General features: G+C 36.9%; 1 protein-coding gene across 2 annotated transcripts in view; it reads left to right on the plus strand.

Annotated features, from left to right (window-relative positions):
• Positions 1-23,899, plus strand: part of LOC126199239 (RNA-binding protein 33-like) — a 222,544-nt gene that overhangs the window by 110,910 nt on the left and 87,735 nt on the right. For both annotated transcript variants that reach the window (XM_049936032.1, XM_049936031.1), the window contains exons 9-11: positions 7,962-8,213; positions 10,369-10,480; positions 10,848-11,008. In XM_049936032.1, coding sequence (XP_049791989.1) covers positions 7,962-8,213; positions 10,369-10,480; positions 10,848-11,008 — 525 coding nt within the window. The remainder of the gene's footprint in view (positions 1-7,961; positions 8,214-10,368; positions 10,481-10,847; positions 11,009-23,899) is intronic.

Below are 23,899 nucleotides of genomic sequence, written 5' to 3' on the forward strand. Positions count from 1 at the left end.
ACCTGTAGATCAACAGTAATAATAAACTGGCATACATTTTTTCTTTTTTACTATGACGTCACCTGAATATACACAAGAAAACTGCAACCAGTCACTTTTGAAGTACAGTATACTCATAATTATTTGGGGTAATGTGGGGTTGAAGATGCATGAATTACTCAATGACATTGGAATGTGGATAGCCATCCAGATTAAGAATTAAGTTCTCCCTCTAAACCTAGAGCTTCATGAAGAAATTTACCATTTTAAGTACGAAACCTCATGTCATTTTTGGCTAAACCATTGCAAAAGAGCAGCATCCAATTCATTAAATGTAGATCTCTTCATGCTTTTTTGTGCAGATGGTCCAGAACTAGAATTTCATTTCCTGAGAAAATCTTGTATTTTCTGCTTATTCTTTTTAATGTCCCGAACAGTCTGCTTCGATTATAGCCGGCACTTAGTCTTGCAATAGTTTCCCCTTCTCAAATCTTTCAGTTAATTCTAATTTTTGTCTTAATGTCAACACATTTCTTCACTTCTCTGTCATCTCTTTTACAAAGTTCTTTCAACTTGCTTCATTAACACTTATACACCAGACACCATCAGAAAACTGAGATTGTTTTTGATTTACACAGGACAAGTTGGCCGCTAACAATGGAAATGATAATCTGTTGTCACACAACAGCCATTTAAATAATGTAAATGCCAGTTCTTGTCAAGTGACGGATTGTTTATCACTTTTCCTAGAGGCAAACATTACACACTTGTTTATACTTGAATAATCGGAAGTAAATTGTATTTGTTTATTTCCATGAGCTAGTTTTTAAGCCTTTACAGAGCTCATCTTCCATAATGGATAAGCTTAATCTCTGACTGCATGTTTCATGGCATTTGGGAGAGTAAGATCCATGTACAGATTACAAGAATATTTTGGGATGTCACTAAAACAATTTACCGGAACATGGGAAATGTAGTAGGAGAATTGAATGGATGACTGAAGTGTTGAAAGAATCCTGGGAAAGTGTTTTAGTCTGTAAAACATGTAAGGATGTAGAGGCTTATCTCACTAGGGGTAAGATAGATACTGCCTACAGGAAAATTAAAGAGACCTTTGGAGAGAAGAGAACCACTTGTATGAATATCAAGAGCTCAGATGGAAATCCAGTTCTAAGCAAAGAAGGGAAAGCAGAAAGGTGGAAGGAGTATATAGAGGGTCTATACAATGGCGATGTACTTGAGGAAAAAATTATGGAAATGGAAGAGGATGTAGATGAAGATGAAATGGGAGATACGATACTGCGTGAAGAGTTTGACAGAGCACTGAAAGACCTGAGTTGAAACTAGGCCCCGGGAGTAGACAACATTCCATTGGAAGTCCTGACAAAACTCTACCATCTGGTGAGCAAGATGTATGAGACAGGCAAAATACCCTCAGACATCAAGAAGAATATAATAATTCCAATCCCAAAGAAATCAGGTGTTGACAGATGTGAAAATTACCGAACTGTCAGTATAATAAGTCACAGCTGCAAAATACTAACGCGAATTCTTTACAGACAAATGAAAAAACTGGTAGAAGCTGACCTCGGGGAAGATCACTTTGGATTCCGAAAGAAATGTTAGAACACGTGAGGCAATACTGACCCTACAACTTATCTTAGAAGCTAGATTAAGAAAAGGCAAACCTACGTTTCTAGCATTTGTAGACTTAGAGAAAGCTTTTGACAATGTTGACTGGAATAATTTATTTCAAATTCTGAAGATAGCAGGGGTAAAATACAGGGAGCGAAAGGCTATTTACAATTTGTACAGAAAGCAGATGGCAGTTATAAAGAGTCAAGGGGTATGAAAGGGAAGCAGTGGTTGGGAAGGGAGTGAGACAGGGTTGTAGGCTAGTCCCGATGTTATTCAATCTGTATATTGAACAAGCAGTAAAGGAAACAAAAGAAAAATTTGGTGTAGGTATTAAAATCCATGGAGAAGAAATAAAAGCTGTCGGGTTTGCTGATGACATTGTAATTCTGTCAGAGACAGCAAAGGACTTGGAAGAGCAGTTGAATGGAATGGACAGTGTCTTGAAAGGAAGATATAAGATGAACATCAACAAAAGCAAAATGAGGATAATGGAATGTAGTCGAGTTAACTCGGGTGATGCTGAGGGAATTAGATTAGGAAATGAGACACTTAAAATAGTAAAGGAGTTTTGCTATTTGGGGAGCAAAATAACTGATGATGGTCGAAGTAGAGAGGATATAAAATGTAGACTGGCAATGGCAAGGAACATTTCTGAAAGTATTTGTATGGAGTGTAGCCATGTATGGAAGTGAAATGTGGACAATGAATAGTTTAGACAAAAAGAGAATAGAAGCTTACAAAATGTGGTGCTACAGAAGAATGCTGAAGATAGATGGGTAGATCACATAACTAATGAGGAGGTATTGAATAGAATTGGGGAGAAGAGGAGTTTGTGGCACAACTTGACAAGAAGAAGTGACCGGTTTGTAGGACAGTTCTGAGACATCAAGGGATCACAAGTTTAGCATTGGAGGGCAGCGTGTAGGGTAAAAATCATAGAGGGAGATCAAGAGATAAATACACTAAGCAGATTCAGAAGGATGTAGGTTGCAGTAAGTACTGGGAGATGAATAAGCTTGCACAGGATAGAGTAGCATAGAGTAGCATGGAGAGCAACAACAAAACATTTTGAGCTCTTTTCTAGCAGAAGGAATACAGAGATGTGATGCTAAAATTGTTATGCGTCAGTACAGGCCATATAGAAGTGTTGTTGAGAGATGCAGGGGAAGCTGAAAGGAAACTTTTTCAAGTGAGGTGAAGTTGTTCTCATGAAGCCCTGTTAGGTAAATTTGGAGAATCGGTGCTCAAGAAACACTGCTTAGATTGTTTTGACCATAAGTATTAGGTAGTAGAGAATGGAGCACATACCCAGGTATAAGACCAATCATTTTTCCCTCATTCCGTATGAAGATGATGGAACAGTGTGAGGAGAAATATCTCACTGACAATGTTCTTAGATCTGTTTTAAGATTAATAAAAAAACTTCTCAATTGAGCAGAGTGCTCTGAAGGGTCTGTTCAATTCATTTGCATTGTTAGGTGCTGTTCTTTTATAACAGCGGCTGTTTCCAGGTCCATCAGTGGTATTCCATTGCAAGTCTGCTCCCTGACTATTGTGGGTGTTGGATCTAACACCTCTTTAAATTAAAGCCATGTCCCTGATGAGTCAATTTTCATACTCAATTTCAACTGCCTCCACTATGATACTCTTTCAGAAGCTGTGTATATATTTTTACTTGAGTCAAAGCATTGCCACTTGTATGTGCTATGTTCTATGGATCCTGATATAACCCTATCTTGAGTAATAGGATTAGCCTCTGGTGAATTTTTTAGAAAAATGGGTATTGTACAAAGATTGATAATTTTGCATTATGTTAGTGGCATGCTGTAGGGAAATATTTTGGTTGACTCTGGTCTGTTTGACCAGTTGACTTGTCTGTGTGTGTTCAAGTATGTGATACTGTCCCTCGTTTACACTCTGATTGCCAAAAATTAGAAGCATCTCAGTTGTGTTTGGAGCTCCATTTCAACTTTGCTTGTTAGATGAGTCAAGTCCATGTAACATCCTTTTTTGATGTTATTAAATAATAGTGCATATTGACTGCCTCTGGAAATATTGTTATTCTGTTGAGCCTTAGGCAAGCTTAAAACTTGAAAATTATTTCACAGTCATTGACTTTGTTTTCAGTAAGTGTATTAGCAGACACACCTTTGAGTGTAAATGAAAAAGTATCACTTTCTTGTTAACAGTAGAGATAAATTTGATTATATCTCATATTTTGTGGGCACTGACCCATATTTTTAAAACAGAAATCACTAATTTTGTACATATACAAACTAGTTTGTTTTTATACACTTTATATATGACCAAAGGGCAAAATGCAGTAGCACTTAAGAACTGCTTGTTTTTCTTGCTGTCTGTCCTTCAATTAAATCACAAATTCATTACTTCTTAGTGAGCACTACGTTGAGTTTTTGGAGTCATTATTGACTCTGGGGAAAGAATGATTGAATGTTTAGAGGAGCAAACTATTTCAGTAACTCATGTTGTTTTACTGATTTCAGCTATCTGTAAGTGAGAGTATAATGCTGGAAGTCCTTTATTTATCTCCATGGTGGTGTAGGGTTTAAAGTAATATGCAGTGTGTTGAAAAACCAGAAGAACAAATAAAAATTAATAGCTTTTTATGGCTACGTGGTACAAGGGAAAATACTGTTTTATTTTCAGCAGGTAGCAGCTGATTATTCAATTTGTTTCACAGTTTGCTATAAATGAAGGTTCTTCAGCATTTGCTCTCACTAAAAATTTCTTAAGACTGTACTGTGCAGCTTGGTGGATGTCCTCCTATGCTGTTTAAATGTTATGTGCTAAGCTCTAAATTTTATGGTTTATTTATTCATAAACAATAGGGAAATATTGTGAATACTAGTAAATTTATTTCAAATAAGTTTTTATGGGCAAAACAGTTCAAGTGAAATTACTAAGTCTGTACTTTATAAAACAATGCTTGTGATGTAATGGTGCGCTGCTTGTTTTTCAAAAACTTTGTCAGTGTAAGAACTACACACTAGGACAGCAGTTTTAAATATTATATACATTACCCCGTCACTGGCCCTTTGATGAGGCAGCATATCATCCCTAAAATTGGGGTGAAATCTGGAATTTATGTTTACAACATATAACATTGTTCTGCTGTTTGTCTAGTTTCCACATGAATGTATAGGCAATAAAACATTTCTGTAGTTAAAAAAAATCAGAGCACTCTAGTTTCATGTTTATGGATATCTTCTAGCTGGCTGTGATGGATCTGCTTGCTTTAGCATGAACTTGCACTGAAATTTTCTGCATGGTTACTTGTATGTAAATATCGAAATATGTTGTAGCTATGGTAAAGACTGTGCTAAATAATTTTATCTCTGCCAGTAGCTTTGTCATTTGTGTTATTAGGAAGAGAACCATATGTATTTGATGTTCTTCATTTTCCCAATATTAAGGATTATATGGAAGTCTTCCTATTTACCTGTGATAAGGGAAGCAGGAGGGAGGACATTTCAGATCAGACTAAGACATTAGCAAGGGTGGAAGCCTGAAAGACATCTTGGTATAAATAAAGTTACACAAAATGTAATTGGTTGCCAAGTAATTAGGAAATTTTCAATTGGATTTTGAAGAGCATTGGTAGATATGAGAACAATGTGAAAGAACAGTGATTGTTGTTGTTGGAATGGGAAGTAGACTGCATCAGTAGATGCTTTAATCTGATGTGTGTGTTTTAGCCAAACCACTGTGGTATTTGTAAATGGTCACCTTATCTACATGCATGATACGAGTGAAGATATGTGGGGTGTCAGTAGTCTGTAATAGTCCAATTAGCTCACACAATTACACTTCATGTTCTGGTATCGCCTTGTCTGTGGCCTATTATCAGTGCTGCTGCTTAAAAATGTTGGGTTACAATGTAACTATGCCTCTGTAATCATAACTCAAAGGACCCACATTACCATATCCTATTTGTGTGTGTGTGTGTGTGTGTGTGTGTGTGTGTGTGTGTGCGCGCGCGTTCTTCAGACTCTGTATGTCAAGGTCATTGCATGCCTAAATTCTTACTACCTCTCAGTAAGAGGTAAGCAGGTTATGGCTTGTCCCAATTCTATCAACAACATCTAGCCTTGCTTGATAACATGTGAACGTCTTGAATAAAATCACTATCTCTTAACACTGTGTGGTAGAGTGAGACAATAGACTTCCGTATTGGTAAATTTTGTGTAATCTGAATAATAATATTTTATCTTTCATTTCACCTCCATTCCCATTCTCCTCCAACTGCTGATGTTGAAGTTCTTACTAAATAACTTTGGACTGTTAAATGTTAAGCAAGTATATTATTGATTTGTTTGAGGAAGCAGTTTTGCAGACCAAATTAAAATTATGTCTCATTGCTGCTGGTATGTCTGTTTATACATTTAACTTCCCTATCTTTTTGACAGGAATAGGCTGTATGGCAATAGTGTACTTGCACACCAGATTTAATTTTTATTCTTCATAGTAATGGAGAAGTCTCACCACACCTAAGTTTGTATTACCATAATAAACAACACTGCACAATTACAAATGATCAGCATTCCACAATTTCGTTTCTGACACAGCTTGTTTTGCAGAAAAGAGGTGGAATTGTGACAATGATGTGCTAAAAGTTATCTTATTGCAACAGAACCCTATAAGGCTATCTTTGTCATATATTGTGTTAATATAGTTTGTAAACATTATGCTATTACTACTTCCTACTTATTTTTTATGTGTGTAGGGCATTCAAAGAAAGAATAGTGAATGTTTCATAAGCTCTTTTTTTGTGCTCTTCAGTTTCACTTGACATGTAGAAAACATAAATTCCAGATTTTACAATAAAATATTATTTGGTATCAGAAACGAAAATTTGTATTTCAGTAAAGAAAATGTCTAATATTCATTTCAAACTTAAGTCATTTCATTTATTGTTTGGACTATTTTCCCACTGCCACAGCACTTTTCTACCAATTATACCAATAAATATGTATATATATGCTACAATGTTTACCATCACACTGCAGTGTCACTGCCACTGCCCTGTTATGATTTAGGCTGTATTTAATTTTCATATTTATTTTGTGCATGTAAAGTAATAGGTGTATTTTTAAATTAGGGTACAGTTGATGTTTCAAATACAATGCTACATGCAGTTTATTGATAAACTTTGAGCTCAAATGTAATATTTAAAAGAATCTTTCTAAGACCCAGCTCTCAATTTTTGAAGTCCATAATTTGGCTTGTTGGATTTATTGTGCAGGTTTGTTTTGTAACTAATTTCTCTGTTTCACATTCAATTTTTGTTATTAGAAACAACCTCATACGCAAGGTAATCTTAGGTCAGTAATGGAATAATAAATTAAAACTTAGAAATATTTAAATGATGAATATTCTCAGAACAATTAGAATTATATTTATATTTATAATTGTACACACATATTAGTATTACAATTAAAAGTTTCATATGATAAATGGGTCCAGTAAATGTTTCTACTGTGTGAAATTGATTTGACTTTGTGGAGCCATAATTGCTAAGCCAAAGCAGGTGTTATTGCTTTGTTTTTCATGTTTGTGTTTATAAACTGTTTCTTTCTTTCCATTGCCTTCTGTGACCTATGTTGTTGTAAGTTCTCATCAGTCAATCAGTATAGAAATGGCTGTACCAAAGGCAGTGGGAAAGTATGTCTGCAAACTTTCCAAAAGGATATATTTATAAATTATGTCATCATCATGCCTCCCAAGAGGAATCTCTTCCCCTTTTATTTTTTTTCAGCAATTTCTTAAGACAAAAATAGTGCATTTCTTAGGAAAGCAGGAGTTTATATGTACTGATTGCATTTTCAAAGAATATGGTAAAAATATCTCCGAGGAGTAAATCAAATAATTACTTATGCTCTTTTGTTTCACTCTTTGTGGTGCTTGGTTTATAGCAGGGGTTCCCAAACTTTTCCTCTGAAAGAACATTTTGATGATTCTGTTATTTTGATGGAACATCTTGTTCATTTTGACGATTAACAGAATTTTTGATTGTGAGAAAAAATTGTTTTATTCTGTGATTACTTCTATTTATATCATAACTGATAATGCAGAAATCATAATAAAATTTAAAAAAAGTGAATTCTGCAGAACACAATTTGGGAAACCCTGGTTTATAGAATCACTCACAAAATCTGAAATATTGGTTTGCACACACAGTGTTAACTAATATGCAGATCAGTGCATATCAGTTCGTTTTCCAAGAATATGTCATAGTAACCGTTTGCATTGTTTTTGTCATGAGAATAAATGGAAGTGCAAACAGCAGTAAAAACGTGCAGGATCTCTTGCTGTACTGGTTGCAGGAGCAGCCTCCAACTCATGCCCCTGTACCAAGTGGGCCTGAACCATGGTTGAATCACAGCATGATGCAGCAGCCACCAGCTCATCACCAAATACCACCCCCACAGGCCCCCCCTGACAATTTTTTCTTGCCCCCACCACGGGATACTTTAATGTTTCCACCTCCACAGCAGCAGTTTCCTCCTTTCCAAGAACAGGGACCTCGGTTTCCACCTCCTGGCAATTTTATGCCACCACCTGATATGCACATCCAGGTAACTACATTTGAAGTTTTCTGTAGATATAGTTGTTCTAAAATGTTGTACACACACACACACACACACACACACACACACACACCTTGTTTCTCATTTCTTTGAAATGCAGTAACTTGTTTGTTTTCATTTGTAAAACAGGTTTATTTCCTTACACCATCACTTCTATATTTTAATATAATCAGTTTCAGCTGGGACAAATGGTCATCATCAAATCAGTGTGTGGCAATGTAGAGTTAGCCTGTTTGAGGACAATGCATTTTTACTTGTACAGGTTTCTGAATGAAGGTAAGACAACTATGCTGCACATTGATCTGAAAGAGACCATTTGACATGGATGAAGCTGACATGAGGTACAATAGAATGAGTTTCAGATATGCAGGAATACATCTTATCTGTTATATCAGTGAAAACAATCAATGTTTGAAAATATAATACGGATAGATAAAAAAATTTCTTACCAAGTGGTAGCTGGAAAAAGCACTTAAAAGATTAGTCTTTCCTTCTTTTACCATCCAGCATGTCTCCCCTGATCTGCGGTTCTGTATGACTTTTCCGTAACTCTTCCCCACCAGTCCTTTCCGTTCATCCCTCTCCCTTTCCCTTCAATCATTCTACCAGAAGAAAGACCCACTGGTTCGAAAAGCTTGTCCATTTCCACGTCTTTTATATGATTTCTCCTACTGCCACTTGGTGAGCAGATTTTGTGTCTTAACTATTATTTATGATTGTGTACTGAAGCATTAACCTTTTAGTATATTTGTCTTGAGACATTGTATTAACTATGTACTTCTTGAATTAAAAAAGGATTTTAACAGCCTGTTTTGTAGGTAACAGTAATATAAGTATGTTTAAGTAAGTGATATATTAACGAAAATAATCACTGTTTAAAAACATAAAATCACAGGATGAAAAAAAATTTCTCCTCAAATGTTGAGAGGATAAAATGTACAAAAAAGATGTGGAAAATGCAAATCAGTGGCTCCTTCTGGCGGAAGGGTTGAAGGGAAAGGAAGAGGTCTGATGATGTTTAAGAAATGGAAGAGTTATGGAAAAGTCACCCAAAACTGCAGGTCAGAGGTGGGCTACTAGATGGTACGAGAAGGAACGAATCTTATACCATAAATTGAAGTAGTGTAACTCAAAGTAGAAAGTAAAAACTAGTTCTAACACTATTCAAGGCAGAAGATGCGTATATTCTTATCAGCCATGTGGAGAATAATATCTGAAGTTGAGTTAGATCTCATAAAAATTGAAATTGGTGTTTAGAACTCATAAATAGTTATTTTTCAAGGAGAAAAATGAAGATTCATGAAAGGGAAAAGCCCCAGCATCAGGAGACCCACAAACTACAGAAAGGGAATCAGGGGTAACAGATTTTGAAAATCTGCCACATTTTATGAACCAAAATCTTTTACTCATAATGCTTCACATCATTTAAGGAGATCCAAATATTTAAAAATTAAACCTAAATGTTAATGTCTTAATAAAAGTCATGAAAACTTTAAATTGATTGAATTATTTTCTTGGAAGGAATGAGATTCCAAGAGTTGAGTTTATATTTTCTGTCAGATGATATTTGTAACATTTTTAATGTTTTGTTCTGTATAAACTGATTATACTGATGAGCAGTTAAATTAGATTAAACTCCACTATGAAAAGATTGCTGTTATTTCTGAAAATGGGGCAGTTTGCCATAGCACCATAACTTGCTTTCATCAGACCTTTTGTTGCCTACCCGCACTAACCTATCACATATGAATCATGGGAGAATGGTTTGATGAACATTCCACAGTAAAACTGTTAATACAGTAGAGGCAGACATGTACACTTTGTACTATGCTTTGACCAATCTTTGTGGTCTGTAGGTAGCTTTTGACCAGGCACCAATGAGTGCCTCTCCACAGCAATTTCAGTATCTTTTATAGTCCATATCACAGTGACTCGTTGGTCCCATTAAAGCAAAAAGTTGGATGTGCACTACACATCAGTGGTAATAGCTACACAGTTTGGAACAGGTGAGGAACCTACTCTTTGATATGAGTAATAAGTAGTAGTTATTGTTACATATTCCAGTTTATTACTTTTGTAGACAAGTCTGTAAGTTATTATGCATTTTCTGATTGTAGAAAATTTATACTATTTGTTTTTATAGGGTGCATTTCGTGTTCCACCTCCTGGTCAAACCATGGGTCCTGGTGGACGATTTAGGCAGCCAGTGTCTAGATTTCAGAATATGAATATGAAGCGAAGGGTACATTATCAAGGTTAGTGAAAAATTCCATGACCCTTGCAAAATGGGTCATACCATATTAATTAACTGATTGTTCTCATTTAATTTTGTACATAACCTCTAGCTTGGATGCACTACTGTGAAGGCAAATTTGCTGAAATGAAGTTTTGGGACAGATACAGTTTTGGTATTGAAGCATTCTCAATTACTGGCTGTGTCATTCCTAATGGTTTTGATATTATTAAAAATAATAATTACACTGTTAATTTGTTAATTGCAAGCAAAATCGTAATTTCTAAAAGTCCAGAAACTAAGTTTTTCTTGCAAGAGCAAATATAAATTTTCTGGTTGCAGATATGACCAGGCATAAAATGTGAAATGTAACTGTGTTTCTGCAACAGGTCCACCTAATGGTCCTAAACGGATTGCTTCTCCAAAGCAACAAAATGTTGTCAGTTCTAGTCAACATTCCCAACAACCAGAAACTTCAACACCTCAACAGCAGCCACCTGTGAAAGTTGTTCCTGTGAAGCGTCTGGACTCTACCCCCAGAAGAAAGAAGGTAGGCCATAATGTAGCATTTACTCTCATTTTTTTCAGCTTATTCCAGTTATTCTACTGTCTTCAAAATTGTTATTTGTTGTATGTGTTACTTTCTAAATTTGTGTACTACATTTGTCTTTGTATAGTTATTTGAGTGCAGTTACAGTGTGGCTGCATGGTCTTTAAGTTTTCATGTCCTCAGTTGAGACTTTTCTGTCTGCTTGTTTTTTACCATAGTAATTTAAAATTTAATTATGATTCTTTCTGTGTATTCTCATTTTTCCCCTCAAGTGTCAATAAATGAGCTTGAAGAAACTTTGAGAGTGTGTAGAGTGGGCAAAACATTGCAATACATGCCCAATTTCACTCTCAAAGGGTAATTTGGCATTTTATGTTTAGAGGGAATATTTTTCAAACAATGATATATAAAAAATGTTTTTCATATAAAAGTTGAGATGTAGTTAAAGTTCTTGAGAACTGTATAATTAACTTTTGTAATAATTTGAAATTTTGCAAAATACCCCACTGCCATTAATTAATTTTGAAAACATAAATTAAAGAAGCTTTCAAGTCACATACATCCCTGTGTAACGAAGCTAGTTTCTGGAACACCATTTGTGGAAAATAAGCTGTACACGATGCTCTGAGAGAGCATTTTCAACATACCCAATTAAAATATCTAAACTTTCATTGCTATTCTAATTATTTATTTTACTCATATTTGTTTTATGTTTTAAATTGTTATTTTATGTTTCAAATTCATTATGTGTTTGTGTTTTTTTACTAGGTTACTGTTTCATGTAAGTGTATTTTTTAGTTGAAAATAATAAGTAACTCATTATTATGTAGAAAATAATTACAATAATGATAATCTGTAAGGAAATGCTTAAAACATAATTTTTTTACATCATGAAAAAAAATGAAAATTTTTCTCAATAATATATATGATGGAAAAAAACAGCATAAAACAAAATTCAGTAGGATTTCAATTTGTCACAGGTGATCGTCTAAATATCATGATATGTATCAGACCTATTTCAGTCCATTGATAGATCTTGCTGAAGAGAATTGATTATGTACAAATGACTGCAGCTTTAATAATTCAACAAAACTAGATTTGAAGATAGTCTCACAAAGTTCTTCCAACATCGAAAGCTGTCCCCCACGGCTGTACCTTTGCCATCGTGCCATTTGGGATCACCAGTTGAAAAAGTTTGTTGTCTGCAGGTATGGTATGGTGCTCTCAATAGTCCTTTGACATTGATATCTGCAACATATTTCTCCCTCTCTGGGAAAGAAAACATCTTTCAAATATCTTTTGACCTAGTCAGACGTTTGTATATCAGATTTTGATGCTGTCACTGGGACATTTGGTGCTTGGGAAAGAGATTCTCAGGCCAAACTCACTATTAGTTTCTTTTAAAGCTATGAAAAGGTGGGTGGTCTGTCTGTATGTGTGTGTTTGGGTGGGGGGTGGGGGGACATTTTTAGCATTGTACCCGAGGATGACAAACATCTGGTGATCCCAAAGGGCTCAGTGGCACACATACAGTCACAGAATGTATACAGCTTTCGATGCTGGAAGAACATTGTGAGAAGATTCTCAGATCTAGTTTTGTTGAATGATGATGATGTCAATCTTCAAAACAATACAATCAAGCTGCAGTCAACAGTTCATAATGTATTCTCTTCGTAAAGGCTTACCAGTGGACTGCAGTATGCCTAATACAAATTCTATCCCTCCCCCTCCCCGCCACAGCCTCCTCTTTCCCCCCACCCAGTCGCCACTCCTATCATGCGCTGGTGCTGCTGCTCGCAGTGTAGTTTCAGCTCTCTGAGACTGCAGATGTGTGTGCAAGTTGCGCTTGCACCCGCGCGCGCGTGCGCGCGCGTGTGTGTGTGTGTGTGTGTGTGTGTGTGTGTGTGTGTGTGTCTACTGCTGACAAAGACCGTAATGGCCAAAAGCTATGATTGTGTGAATCTTTTTATTGTGCCTATCGCGACTCAGCATCTCAGCTATATGGTGAATAGCAACTTTCCTTCTCTCGTATTGTTAAATTCCATCCTGGATTTTCCATTGTTTGATTAATACAAATCCGGGTATTTAGAGGATCACCTGTGACAATTTGAAATCCTGCTTAATTTTGTTTTCTGTTGTCTTCTCCATTGTATACGTTATGTGAAGAAATTTCATTTATTTTATGTGCATGGTGTGAAAAAAGTTTTGTTTGCTACATTTCCTTACAGATTATCATTATTGTAATTATTTTCTATCATAATAAAAAATGAGTTACTTATGCTTTTTGATCACAAAACAGTTAACTAAAAAAAGAAAAACATGTATGTTAAACATAAAATAACAATTTAAACATAAAACAAATATAGGTAAAATAAATAATTATAATAGTAAGGAATTTTCACATATTTTAATTAGTTATATTGTGCAGCTTATTTTCCAGAAATGGTATTTCAGAAATCAGCTTTGGTACTCAGGGATGTTTGTGACTTAAAAGCTTCTTTCATTTATGTTTTGACAAAAGTTTTCATTTTTCAAAATTAATTAATGGTAGTGAGGTGAAGTGTTTAGCAAAATTTCATGTTGTTACAAAAGTTGATCATACAGTTTTCAGGAACACTGACTACATATCACCTTTTATAAGAAAAAGATTATTTATATATCATCATTTTAAAAATATTCTCTTTAAACTTGAAATGCTAAATTAGCTTTTGAGGTGTGTTTCAGCCCTTGAAAGTGAAACTGGGCACCCAAGAAAAATCAAAAACAAAATATGTACAGTATTACATTATTTAGCCCCCTCTACACACCTGTCAAGTATCACGAATACCATTTTTTGACACTTTGGAATGTTCCCTTGTCAGTTGTAAGAAGCATCCAACAGGAACCTTTATAAATTTGTGCTTTATTAAGACAAAAAGTGGAAAGTTCTTTGGTGCAACCACATACATTTCTCTGGTTATCAGGAATTATTTATGTATTGTCTAAAATTGCTATCCTGTGAGCTAGTTTCCATTTGTGCGAAGATAGTCTGAAAAGTTTCTGACTTCAACAAGAAAATATCAGTACTTGTCAACAAAAGTTGGAGAATTTATATGTGTATATCTAGTAACATACTCACCAAAATTTCAGACATTTTCGATATGCATTTGTTGTTTGACAGTTGTTTTAGTGAGTTGGTGTTCGTGCTTTCGTGAAAATGGACAAAACCAAATATCAAGTTGTAATTGGAATTTTGTTTTTGAAAGTCACCACAACAATGTAAATTAAACACAAGTTTGACACTGTTCACAGGGACTCTGCACCGTTATTTACTATAGTGAAATTTTGGGCAGCTGAATTTAAATGTGTTCATACTAGCTTGGGTGACAATGAACATTCGCATTGGCCAAAAACTGCAATCACTAATGAGAACATTGCTCAAGTTTGCCAGATGGTTGTAGAGAACTGTCGAGTTAAACTGAGAGAGAGAGAGAGGAAAGGCACAAAAAAAAAAAAAAACTTTTACACATTTTGCTTTTGTCCAATGCCTTCTTCACAAAAGAAAACATACACATTCATAGAAGCAAGCACTCCTCAAGCACACATGACCGCTATCTCCAGCCACTTGAGCCAGACTACTGGTTTGAGCTGCCGAAAATAGCAGTCATGTATCCGTGAGGTGTGGTTGCTTGAATGTGTGTGTTTCCTTTTCTGAAAAAGGCTTTGACTGAAAGCTGGCTAAATGTGTAACAGTCTTTTCATGGTGTCTGTCTGCAACTCAGTGTCTCATCTTTACAGTGAGTAGCAATCTGTCCTTTTCAATATTTTTGATATTCCAACCATGCCTTTCCATTGTTTAAAGAACATGTTTATCATGTGTTGACTGAAAATTTAGGGATGAGTAAGCTGACCACATGCTAGGTGCCAAGATTGCTCACTCTGTGCTGTCTGACATTTCAGCAGTTGGCATGGTGAAAATTCCACGAATTGTGGGTTCAACAGCTTGATCACCCTCCTTACTTACCAGATCTAGTCCCAGGCAACATTTTTTGTTCCCTTGGCTAAAATTTGAGCTCAGAGGACAGAAATTTTTGTTGACTGAAGAGGCCATCTCCATTGCAAACAACTGTTTTGCCGAAAAAGACACTAACTGTTATGTGGCAATGGAAAATCCAGTATGGAATGTAACAGTATTACGAAAAACATAGTTGCTATTCACTGTATAGCAGAGAGACTGAGTTGCAGAAAGGCACAACAAAAAAGACTGTCAGAAAATGAGCTTTTGGCCAACAAGGCCTTTGTTGGAGAAAGAAAACACACACACACACACACTCACAAGTATAGACTTATGATGAGATTATATTGAAAAATAGAAATTAATTTGAAGAAAAAACTTGTAATTTCTTTGTTAGGTCATAACTTTTCGTACTACCCTCATATGATGGTGTTGTTAGTATTGTCTCTCCCGAAGGTTTAAATTAATTTACAAACTTCATTGTATTCTTTCCACTTTGGTGAAAATTGTGCTAAAATGGTACCATAATTGTTTTTAGGATTAAGAGCTTTGAAAAACCGTTTGTTAAAAAACGTGTTCAAATCAGTGTTTTAACATCTAACACTGTTTGTCTTATTAATATGCCTTGACTTGTGTGTATATATTGTAATAGTCTTCCCAGTCTCCATCTGTAATTCCCTCATAATCAACAGGACATTAAACCCTAATTTCTCTTTCTTACTTACCCCAGTCTTTCTCTGATGACCTTCCCAGTTTGCACCAAAATGATATTCTTCAAATCCCATATCACACACCACATATATCAATAAAGTTTTGAGAAAGAAACGTGGGTTAGTAAGAACAGGAAATTCTGTCTCATCATCTGTTCAATAACCCCAGTCATGAAGAAGAACCTTCAGGGATGTGGAATAAGTCATGTTATACATTGTATCAAAAGGAAAATCTACTTGCAGAAACTATTGAATCACAAGAAGACAAAATGACCAAGAAGACAAAATGGATGACTATTACTTACATTGATAAGACCAAATTCCAGTAGTACTGATAGCTACGTTTAAAAGTACAAAAATTATACTAGCTTTTGGAGCTATTAGTTCCTTATTCAAGGAAGAAAGAGAAAAGTTTGGGAAAGGAGGAGCATGTAACTCAGATCCCCAAATTGAGAAGGGGTTCCACTTGTTTCCAAGGCAACTGACAACAGAGTGAAGGGCGAGACATAAAAGAGATTGTAGGTCAAGTATAATACGTTGGTAAGCATTTCCAACCAATACCGTGTATTGATGAAGAAGTTTTATTATGCATATTTGACCATTGTACTTATACAAACCAGTTATTATAGGGCTCACATTTATTTAATGAAGTACAATTGGATTTGTAAATAAATTATCAGTTGCTTCTGGTCTTGTGAATGTTGCTGTTGGGAACAAGTCAGAGGTGGACACTAGTAACTCTAGATACCATTGATAAGTGCTATCCAATATGAAATCAGTATCAAAATCACCACATTAGCATGTTACCATATTTTACACTGAGAATATTTGTAAAACTGACTTGTTCCACATCACAGCAAGTATGAGCCATGAAACATGCAATTAACTAATTGTCTTGTGTGATTTGAAGTCTGTCTATGAAGCACAATTCCCAAAAAGCTATTCAGTGCAATTTACTATGGTCTGCGTCTTTATTCCACATTTTGTAAATATTCCCACACTCTCCTTGTACACTATCTGATCAAATGTATCTGTACAGCCTTACCGCTAGATGTCATGAGAAGCAGAGCCATCAATGAGGAAGAGGCAGGGAGTATTGTGGTGTCAGTAGAGAAGCAGTAACAATAGTGTGAGTCGGCAAAGAGAGCTCAGTGATTTTGAATGTGCACTAATCTGTCACCTGAGTAACAAACCCACTAAAGCTGCCCAAGTTGACTCTTGGTGATGTGATTTAGAAGTGGAAATGTGCGGGAACAACCACAGCTAAATTGAGGCCAGGCAGACCTCGTGTACTGACGGACAGGGACCATTGAGCATCACGGAAAGTGGTTGTAAAAAAAAATCACATGAAATCAGTGAAAGGAATATCTCATGAGTTTCAAAGTGCTACAAGCTGTCCAGCTAGCACAATGACTGTCCTGAGGGAGACAAAAAGAATGGGATCCAGTGATTGAACAATTCCTCATAAGCCACACATTTCTGTAGCCAATGCTGAGAAATGCTTCGGATGTTGCAAAGAGTGATGCCACTAGACAGTAGATGACTGGAAATGGGTTATTTGGAGTGATGAATCATGCTACACACTGTGGCAGTCAAATGGACAGGTGTGGGTTAGGCAAATGCCTGGTAAATGCTACCTGCCATCAGGTGTCGAGCTAACATTGAAGTAAGGGGGAGGTGGTATTAGGTTTGGGGTCTCTTTCATGGTTAAAATGTTGTTCCTTTGTTGTGCTTAGGAAAATGCTAAATGTGGAAGAATAGGAACACATTTTACGGCTTTGTGTACGATAGAGGAACAGTTTGGAGATGATGATTGTTTGTATCGGCATGGCAGTGCACACTGTCTGAAAACAGCATCTGTGAGGCAATGATTTGTGGACAATAACACTCCTGAGATGGACTGGTTTGCCAAAAGTCCCAACCTAAACCCAATAGAATACCTTTGGAATGAGTTAGTGTTGACTTTGCTCCACACCTGTTTCCAACATTGCTTTGGTTTCAGCTCTTTAGGAAGAATGTGCTGCCATTCCTCCACAGACATTCGGACACCTCATTGAAAGTGTTCATTGCAGAGCTCAAGGTGTTGGAAGTATGAAGGGTGGACGCACTTATTTTTGTCATCTAATAGGTGTCCAGATACATTTGACGAGATAATTTATTGTGGATGCTATATTTTAATACTAGTTTGTATCCTTCCAAATGCATCTGCTCAATTTTTGTGGCTAACAAATAATGTTATGTTATACTAGGAGTATCATATATGTGAAAATACTTGAGACCTTCAATCTTTGTCCTTTGTACTGACCAAGTGGCAGTTTTTAGTATTCCCACTGATTTATTTTACTGTGTGTATAGTTGTTCTACAGCTTTATCCTTCAGAAACTTTTTTTCCCTAGGAAAGACATAATAAAAATGTTATAAATTCCTCAGAAATTAATTATGCAAGTAGACTTTTCATGGGTGGTTCAATCAAGTGAGGGGTGATACATCAGTCACACTTATTTGTGATTTCTCCATCCTGTTGAGTGACTTCTTCTGAGCCTCTGCATATTGGGAAAGAGACATTTTGACAGGTTCATGATGAAAACATCTGCTACTGTTGTACAGTTATTTGTTGTTTGAAGTCAACTGACAGTTCTACAAGTTTTCAGTGACTCAGCCCCAACTTTAGGTGTTCCTGCAAATAGCAGGACAAAGTGTCCATGTCAAAGCTAACTCACAAGCAATACATCTCCCGTACATAGCTTATCAGATTGAGTACCCACATATGCCCATGAGAAAAGCACCTTTAAGCTGTAACTTATAGATGCACCTGAAGACTGGTCTGGTTCCCTAAAACCTGGTAATGTAAAGATTTCATTCTACAAATGTTTTCATTATGAACATTACATAGAACAGCTGTCAATGTCTCACCAGGACAAATTTATGACATGCAGACATCATGTGCCACTAAACTACATTGACAAATAACTGTATTTCATATTCTGTTCCTGCCCTGTGAGCTCATAAAACCATGTGTTAGGATAAGGCATGGCTACGGTCATATTGAAGACCTATCCACTATCTTGTAAATTAAAAATAATGCACCACTCTCCCAATTTCTGTTTGCCTTGCAGCATTTAAGAAGAGTATGTGAATTCTCAGAGAAATCATCCTGCTATTTTCTAGATCTACATATGCATGCAAACTGAACCACATAGTAACAAAAGTGTGGTATTATAAGTGAAATTTCTAAAGCAGGAAATGCTACTATTGTCATACATGTTTATTGGCATCCTGTGTTGAACAGATCCTCACTTTCTTTGCAGTTCATTTAACAGATGAAAAAGGCTTCCTAACTTTGTAATTACAGGAAACAAAAGAGAAGATTAGATAGTCTCCCTTCCTTCTCATACAGGGTAGGCCCGTCTTCGCCTAAGTTCTGGGTTATTTGTCTCACGTGTCAATTTTATGCAAGCAGTTCCTTCTCTCCACTTTGCAGAAGGAACATAAATTTCTGAAAGTTAAGAGTGCTATATCTCTCTTTGTTTATGTTGGCTGCATTGGAAGGTAGCGTAGTGGTTAGCACACTGGACTCGCATTTGGGAAGAAAGTGGTTCAAATCCACAGCCATCCAGATTTAGTTTTTCTATGATTTCTCTAAGCAAATGCTGGTGGTTCCTTTGAAAAGAACATCAGTGATATTCTTCTCCATCCTTCCTCCAGTCTGAGCTTATGTTCCATTCTTAGTGATTTCATCATCAGTTGTTGTTGTTGTTGTTGTTGTTGTGGTCTTCAGTCCTGAGACTGGTTTGATGCAGCTCTCCATGCTTCTCTATCTGTGCAAGCTTCTTCATCTCCCAGTACCTACTGCAACCTACATCCTTCTGAATCTGCTTAGTGTATTCATCTCTTGGTCTCCCTCTACGATTTTTACCCTCCACGCTGCCCTCCAATGCTAAATTTGTGATCCCTTGATGCCTCAGGACACGTCTGACCAACCGATCCCTTCTTCTAGTCAAGTTGTGCCACAAACTTCTCTTCTCCCCAATCCTATTCAATACCTCCACATTAGTTATGTGATCTACCCACCTTATCTTCAGCATTCTTCTGTAGCACCACATTTCCAAAGCTTCTATTCTCTTCTTGTCCAAACTGGTTATCGTCCATGTTTCACTTCCAGACATGGCTACACTCCATACAAATACTTTCAGAAACGCCTTCCTGACACTTAAATCTATATTCGATGTTAACAAATTTCTCTTCTTCAGAAACGATTTCCTTGCCATTGCGTCTACATTTTATATCCTCTCTAATTCGACCACCATCATCGGTTATTTTACTCCCTAAATAGCAAAACACCTTTACTACTTTAAGTGTCTCGTTTCCTAATCTAATCCCCTCAGCATCACCCGATTTAATTTGACTACATTCCATTATCCTCGTTTTGCTTTTGTTGATGTTCATCTTATATCCTCCTTTCAAGACACTGTCCATTCCGTTCAGCTGCTCTTCCATGTCCTTTGCTGTCTCTGACAGAATTACAATTTCATCGGCGAACCTCAAAGTTTTTACTTCTTCTCCATGAATTTTAATACCTACTCTGAATTTTTCTTTTGTTTCCTTTACTGCTTGCTCAATATACAGATTGAATAACATCGGGGAGAGACTACAACCCTGTCTCACTCCTTTCACAACCACTGCTTCCCTTTCATGCCCCTCAACTCTTATAACTGCCATCTGGTTTCTGTACAAATTGTAAATAGCCTTTCGCTCCCTGTATTTTACCCCTGTCAACTTCAGAATTTGAAAGAGAGTATTCCAGTTAACATTGTCAAAAGCTTTCTCTAAGTCTACAAATGCTAGAAACGTAGGTTTGCCTTACCTTAATCTTTCTTCTAAGATAAGTCGTAAGGTTAGTATTGCCTCACGTGTTCCAACATTTCTACGGAACCCAAACTGATCTTCCCCGAGTTCCGCTTCTACCAGTTTTTCCATTCGTCTGTAAAGAATTCGCGTTAGTATTTTGCAGCTGTGACTTATTAAACTGATAGTTCGGTAATTTTCACATCTGTCAACACCTGCTTTCTTTGGGATTGGAATTATTATATTCTTCTTGAAGTCTGTGGGTATTTCGCCTGTCTCATACATCTTGCTCACCAGATGGTAGAGTTTTGTCATGACTGGCTCTCCCAAGGCCATCAGTAGTTCTAATGGAATGTTGTCTACTCCCGGGGCCTTGTTTCGACTCAGGTCTTTCAGTGCTCTGTCAAACTCTTCACGCAGTATCTTATCTCCCATTTCATCTTCATCTACATCCTCTTCCATTTCCATAATATTGTCTTCAAGTACATCGCCCTTGTATAAACCCTCTATATACTCCTTCCACCTTTCTGCCTTCCCTTCTTTGCTTAGAACTGGGTTGCCATCTGTGCTCTTGATATTCATACAAGTGGTTCTCTTTTCTCCAAAGGTCTCTTTAATTTTCCTGTAGGCAATATCTATCTTACCCCTAGTGAGACAAGCCTCTACATCCTTACATTTGTCCTCTAGCCATCCCTGCTTAGCCATTTTGCACTTCCTGTCGATCTCATTTTTGAGATGTTTGTATTCCTTTTTGCCTGCTTCATTTACAGCATTTTTATATTTTCTCCTTTCATCAATTAAATGCAATATTTCTTCTGTTACCCAAGGATTTCTATTAGCCCTCGTCATTTTACCTACTTGATCCTCTGCTGCCTTCACTACTTCATCCCTCAGAGCTACCCATTCTTCTTCTACTGTATTTCTTTCCCCCATTCCTGTCAATTGTTCCCTTATGCTCTCCCTGAAACTCTCTACAACCTCTGGTTCTTTCAGTTTATCCAGGTCCCGTCTCCTTAAATTCCCACCTTTTTGAGTTTCTTCAGTTTCAATCTGCAGTTCATAACCAATAGATTGTGGTCAGAATACACATCTGCCCCTGGAAATGTCTTACAATTTAAAACCTGGTTCCTAAATCTCTGTCTTACCATTATATAATCTATCTGATACCTTTTAGTATCTCCAGGATTCTTCCAGGTATATAACCTTCTTTTATGATTCTTGAACCAAGTGTTAGCTATGATTAAGTTATGCTCTGTGCAAAATTCTACAAGGCGGCTTCCTCTTTCATTTCTTCCCCCCAATCCATATTCACCTACTATGTTTCATTCTCTCCCTTTTCCTACTGACGAATTCCAGTTACCCATGACTATTAAATTTTTGTCTCCCTTCATTACCTGAATAATTTCTTATATCTCGTCATACATTTCATCAATTTCTTCATCTTCTGCAGAGCTAGTTGGCATATAAACTTGTACTACTGTCGTAGGCATGGGCTTTGTGTCTATCTTGGCCACAATAATGTGTTCACTATGCTGTTTGTAGTAGCTAACCCGCGCTCCTATTTTTTTATTCATTATTAAACCTACTCCTGCATTACCCCTATTTGATTTTGTATTTATTACCCTGTAATCACCTGACCAAAAGTCTTGTTCCTCCTGCCACCGAACTTCACTAATTCCCACTATATCTAACTTTAACCTATCCATTTCCCTTTTTAAATTTTCTAACCTACCTGCCCGATTAAGGGATCTGACATTCCACGCTCCGATCCGTAGAACGCCAGTTTTCTTTCTCCTGATAACGACGTCCTCCTGAGTAGTCCCCGCCCGGAGATCCGAATGGGGGACTATTTTACCTCCGGAATATTTTACCCAAGAGGACGCCATCATCATTTAATCATACAGTAAAGCTGCATGTCCTCGGGAAAAATTACGGCTGTAGTTTCCCCTTGCTTTCAGCCGTTCGCAATACCAACACAGCAAGGCCGTTTTGGTTAATGTTACAAGGCCAGATCAGTCAATCATCCAGACTGTTGCCCCTGCAACTACTGAAAAGGCTGCTGCCCCTCTTCAGGAACCACATGTTTGTCTGGCCTCTCAACAGATACCCCTCTGTTGTGGTTGCACCTACGGTACGGCCATCTGTATCGCTGAGGCACACATGCCTCCCAACCAACGGCAAGGTCCATGGTTCATGGGGGGAGGTCATCATCAGCAGGACATATATATACCCTATTCTTCCTTCTTGTATTGACTGCATTGGAGTGTAATACTGGCTCTCAACATACATGCCACCTTCTGACTTTTCCTTTTTATACAATGAACACTTTTTTTTTCTTTTTAGCACATATACAGGAGTTAAATGTTTACCCACCATTTGAATAAATCTTCCTACTTAATTAAAAATACTCACTCATTTGTTTCTCTTCAAGTCTGTGTTTTTGAAAGTAGTATATTTCTGTGGAAGATTTTTATTCTGATGTCATATGTAGGTGATAACTTTCACACGATTTTAGCATTGAAGTGGGCAAAGGTAATAACTAAATGTATTGTGGAAACAATGAAGAAATGGAAAGGCACATAAAGAAAAATGGAATATGGTAACTTGTAATATGATCTTGTGCCTAGACAAGCAGTTAAATGGTCTTGGTCCTCTAGCCCAACTAGGCTGAGGGGCTTTTTCCCATGGGTGCAGTTGATGTGAGCAAGAAAGTGAACTGCGAAAATCTTTCCCCTCCCTCTCAAAGTGATATTCTGCTGTCCAACCAAGCTATGAAATGACCTGATCAGTCCGCGAGTCCCTTCTGCTTTCTGCGTAAACCTCACTTTTGAAAATATAGCCCTGCTTCTCTTTGATACATTTCTGTAACACATCATATTTCTGTCTAGTCACTGACGCTTGTTCTGGCTGACCAAAGACAGGATATCTTGTGAAAGCAGCCCTGTGTTGTAGTAACCACACTGCAGCTTCTGCACTGCTTCTTGTGTGGGTCCCTCCATAAACCAAGAATTTGTTTGTTTAGATATTATCATGATTTGGTGTGTTCACAGTACCTTGTGCAGTGTTCCCAGGCTACTACTTGAACACCGTACAGCTCTGATAAGTGCTGACGCTGCCCGTACTAGTTAAGCATTGTCAGATCTAGCGTGTATCATGGTTGTAACAATATTATGAAAAGGAAAGTTGCTACTCACCATATAGCGGAGATGGGCACAACAAAAAGACCATCACAAATAAAGCTTTCAGCCATTAAGGCCTTCATCAAAAATAGACCACACACACACACACACACACACACACACACACACACAGAGACTCCAGTCTCAGGCACTGGGGTGGCTC

The sequence above is a fragment of the Schistocerca nitens genome, chromosome 8 (genome assembly GCF_023898315.1).
Source record: "Schistocerca nitens isolate TAMUIC-IGC-003100 chromosome 8, iqSchNite1.1, whole genome shotgun sequence".
Classification (NCBI taxonomy): Eukaryota; Metazoa; Arthropoda; class Insecta; order Orthoptera; family Acrididae; genus Schistocerca; species Schistocerca nitens.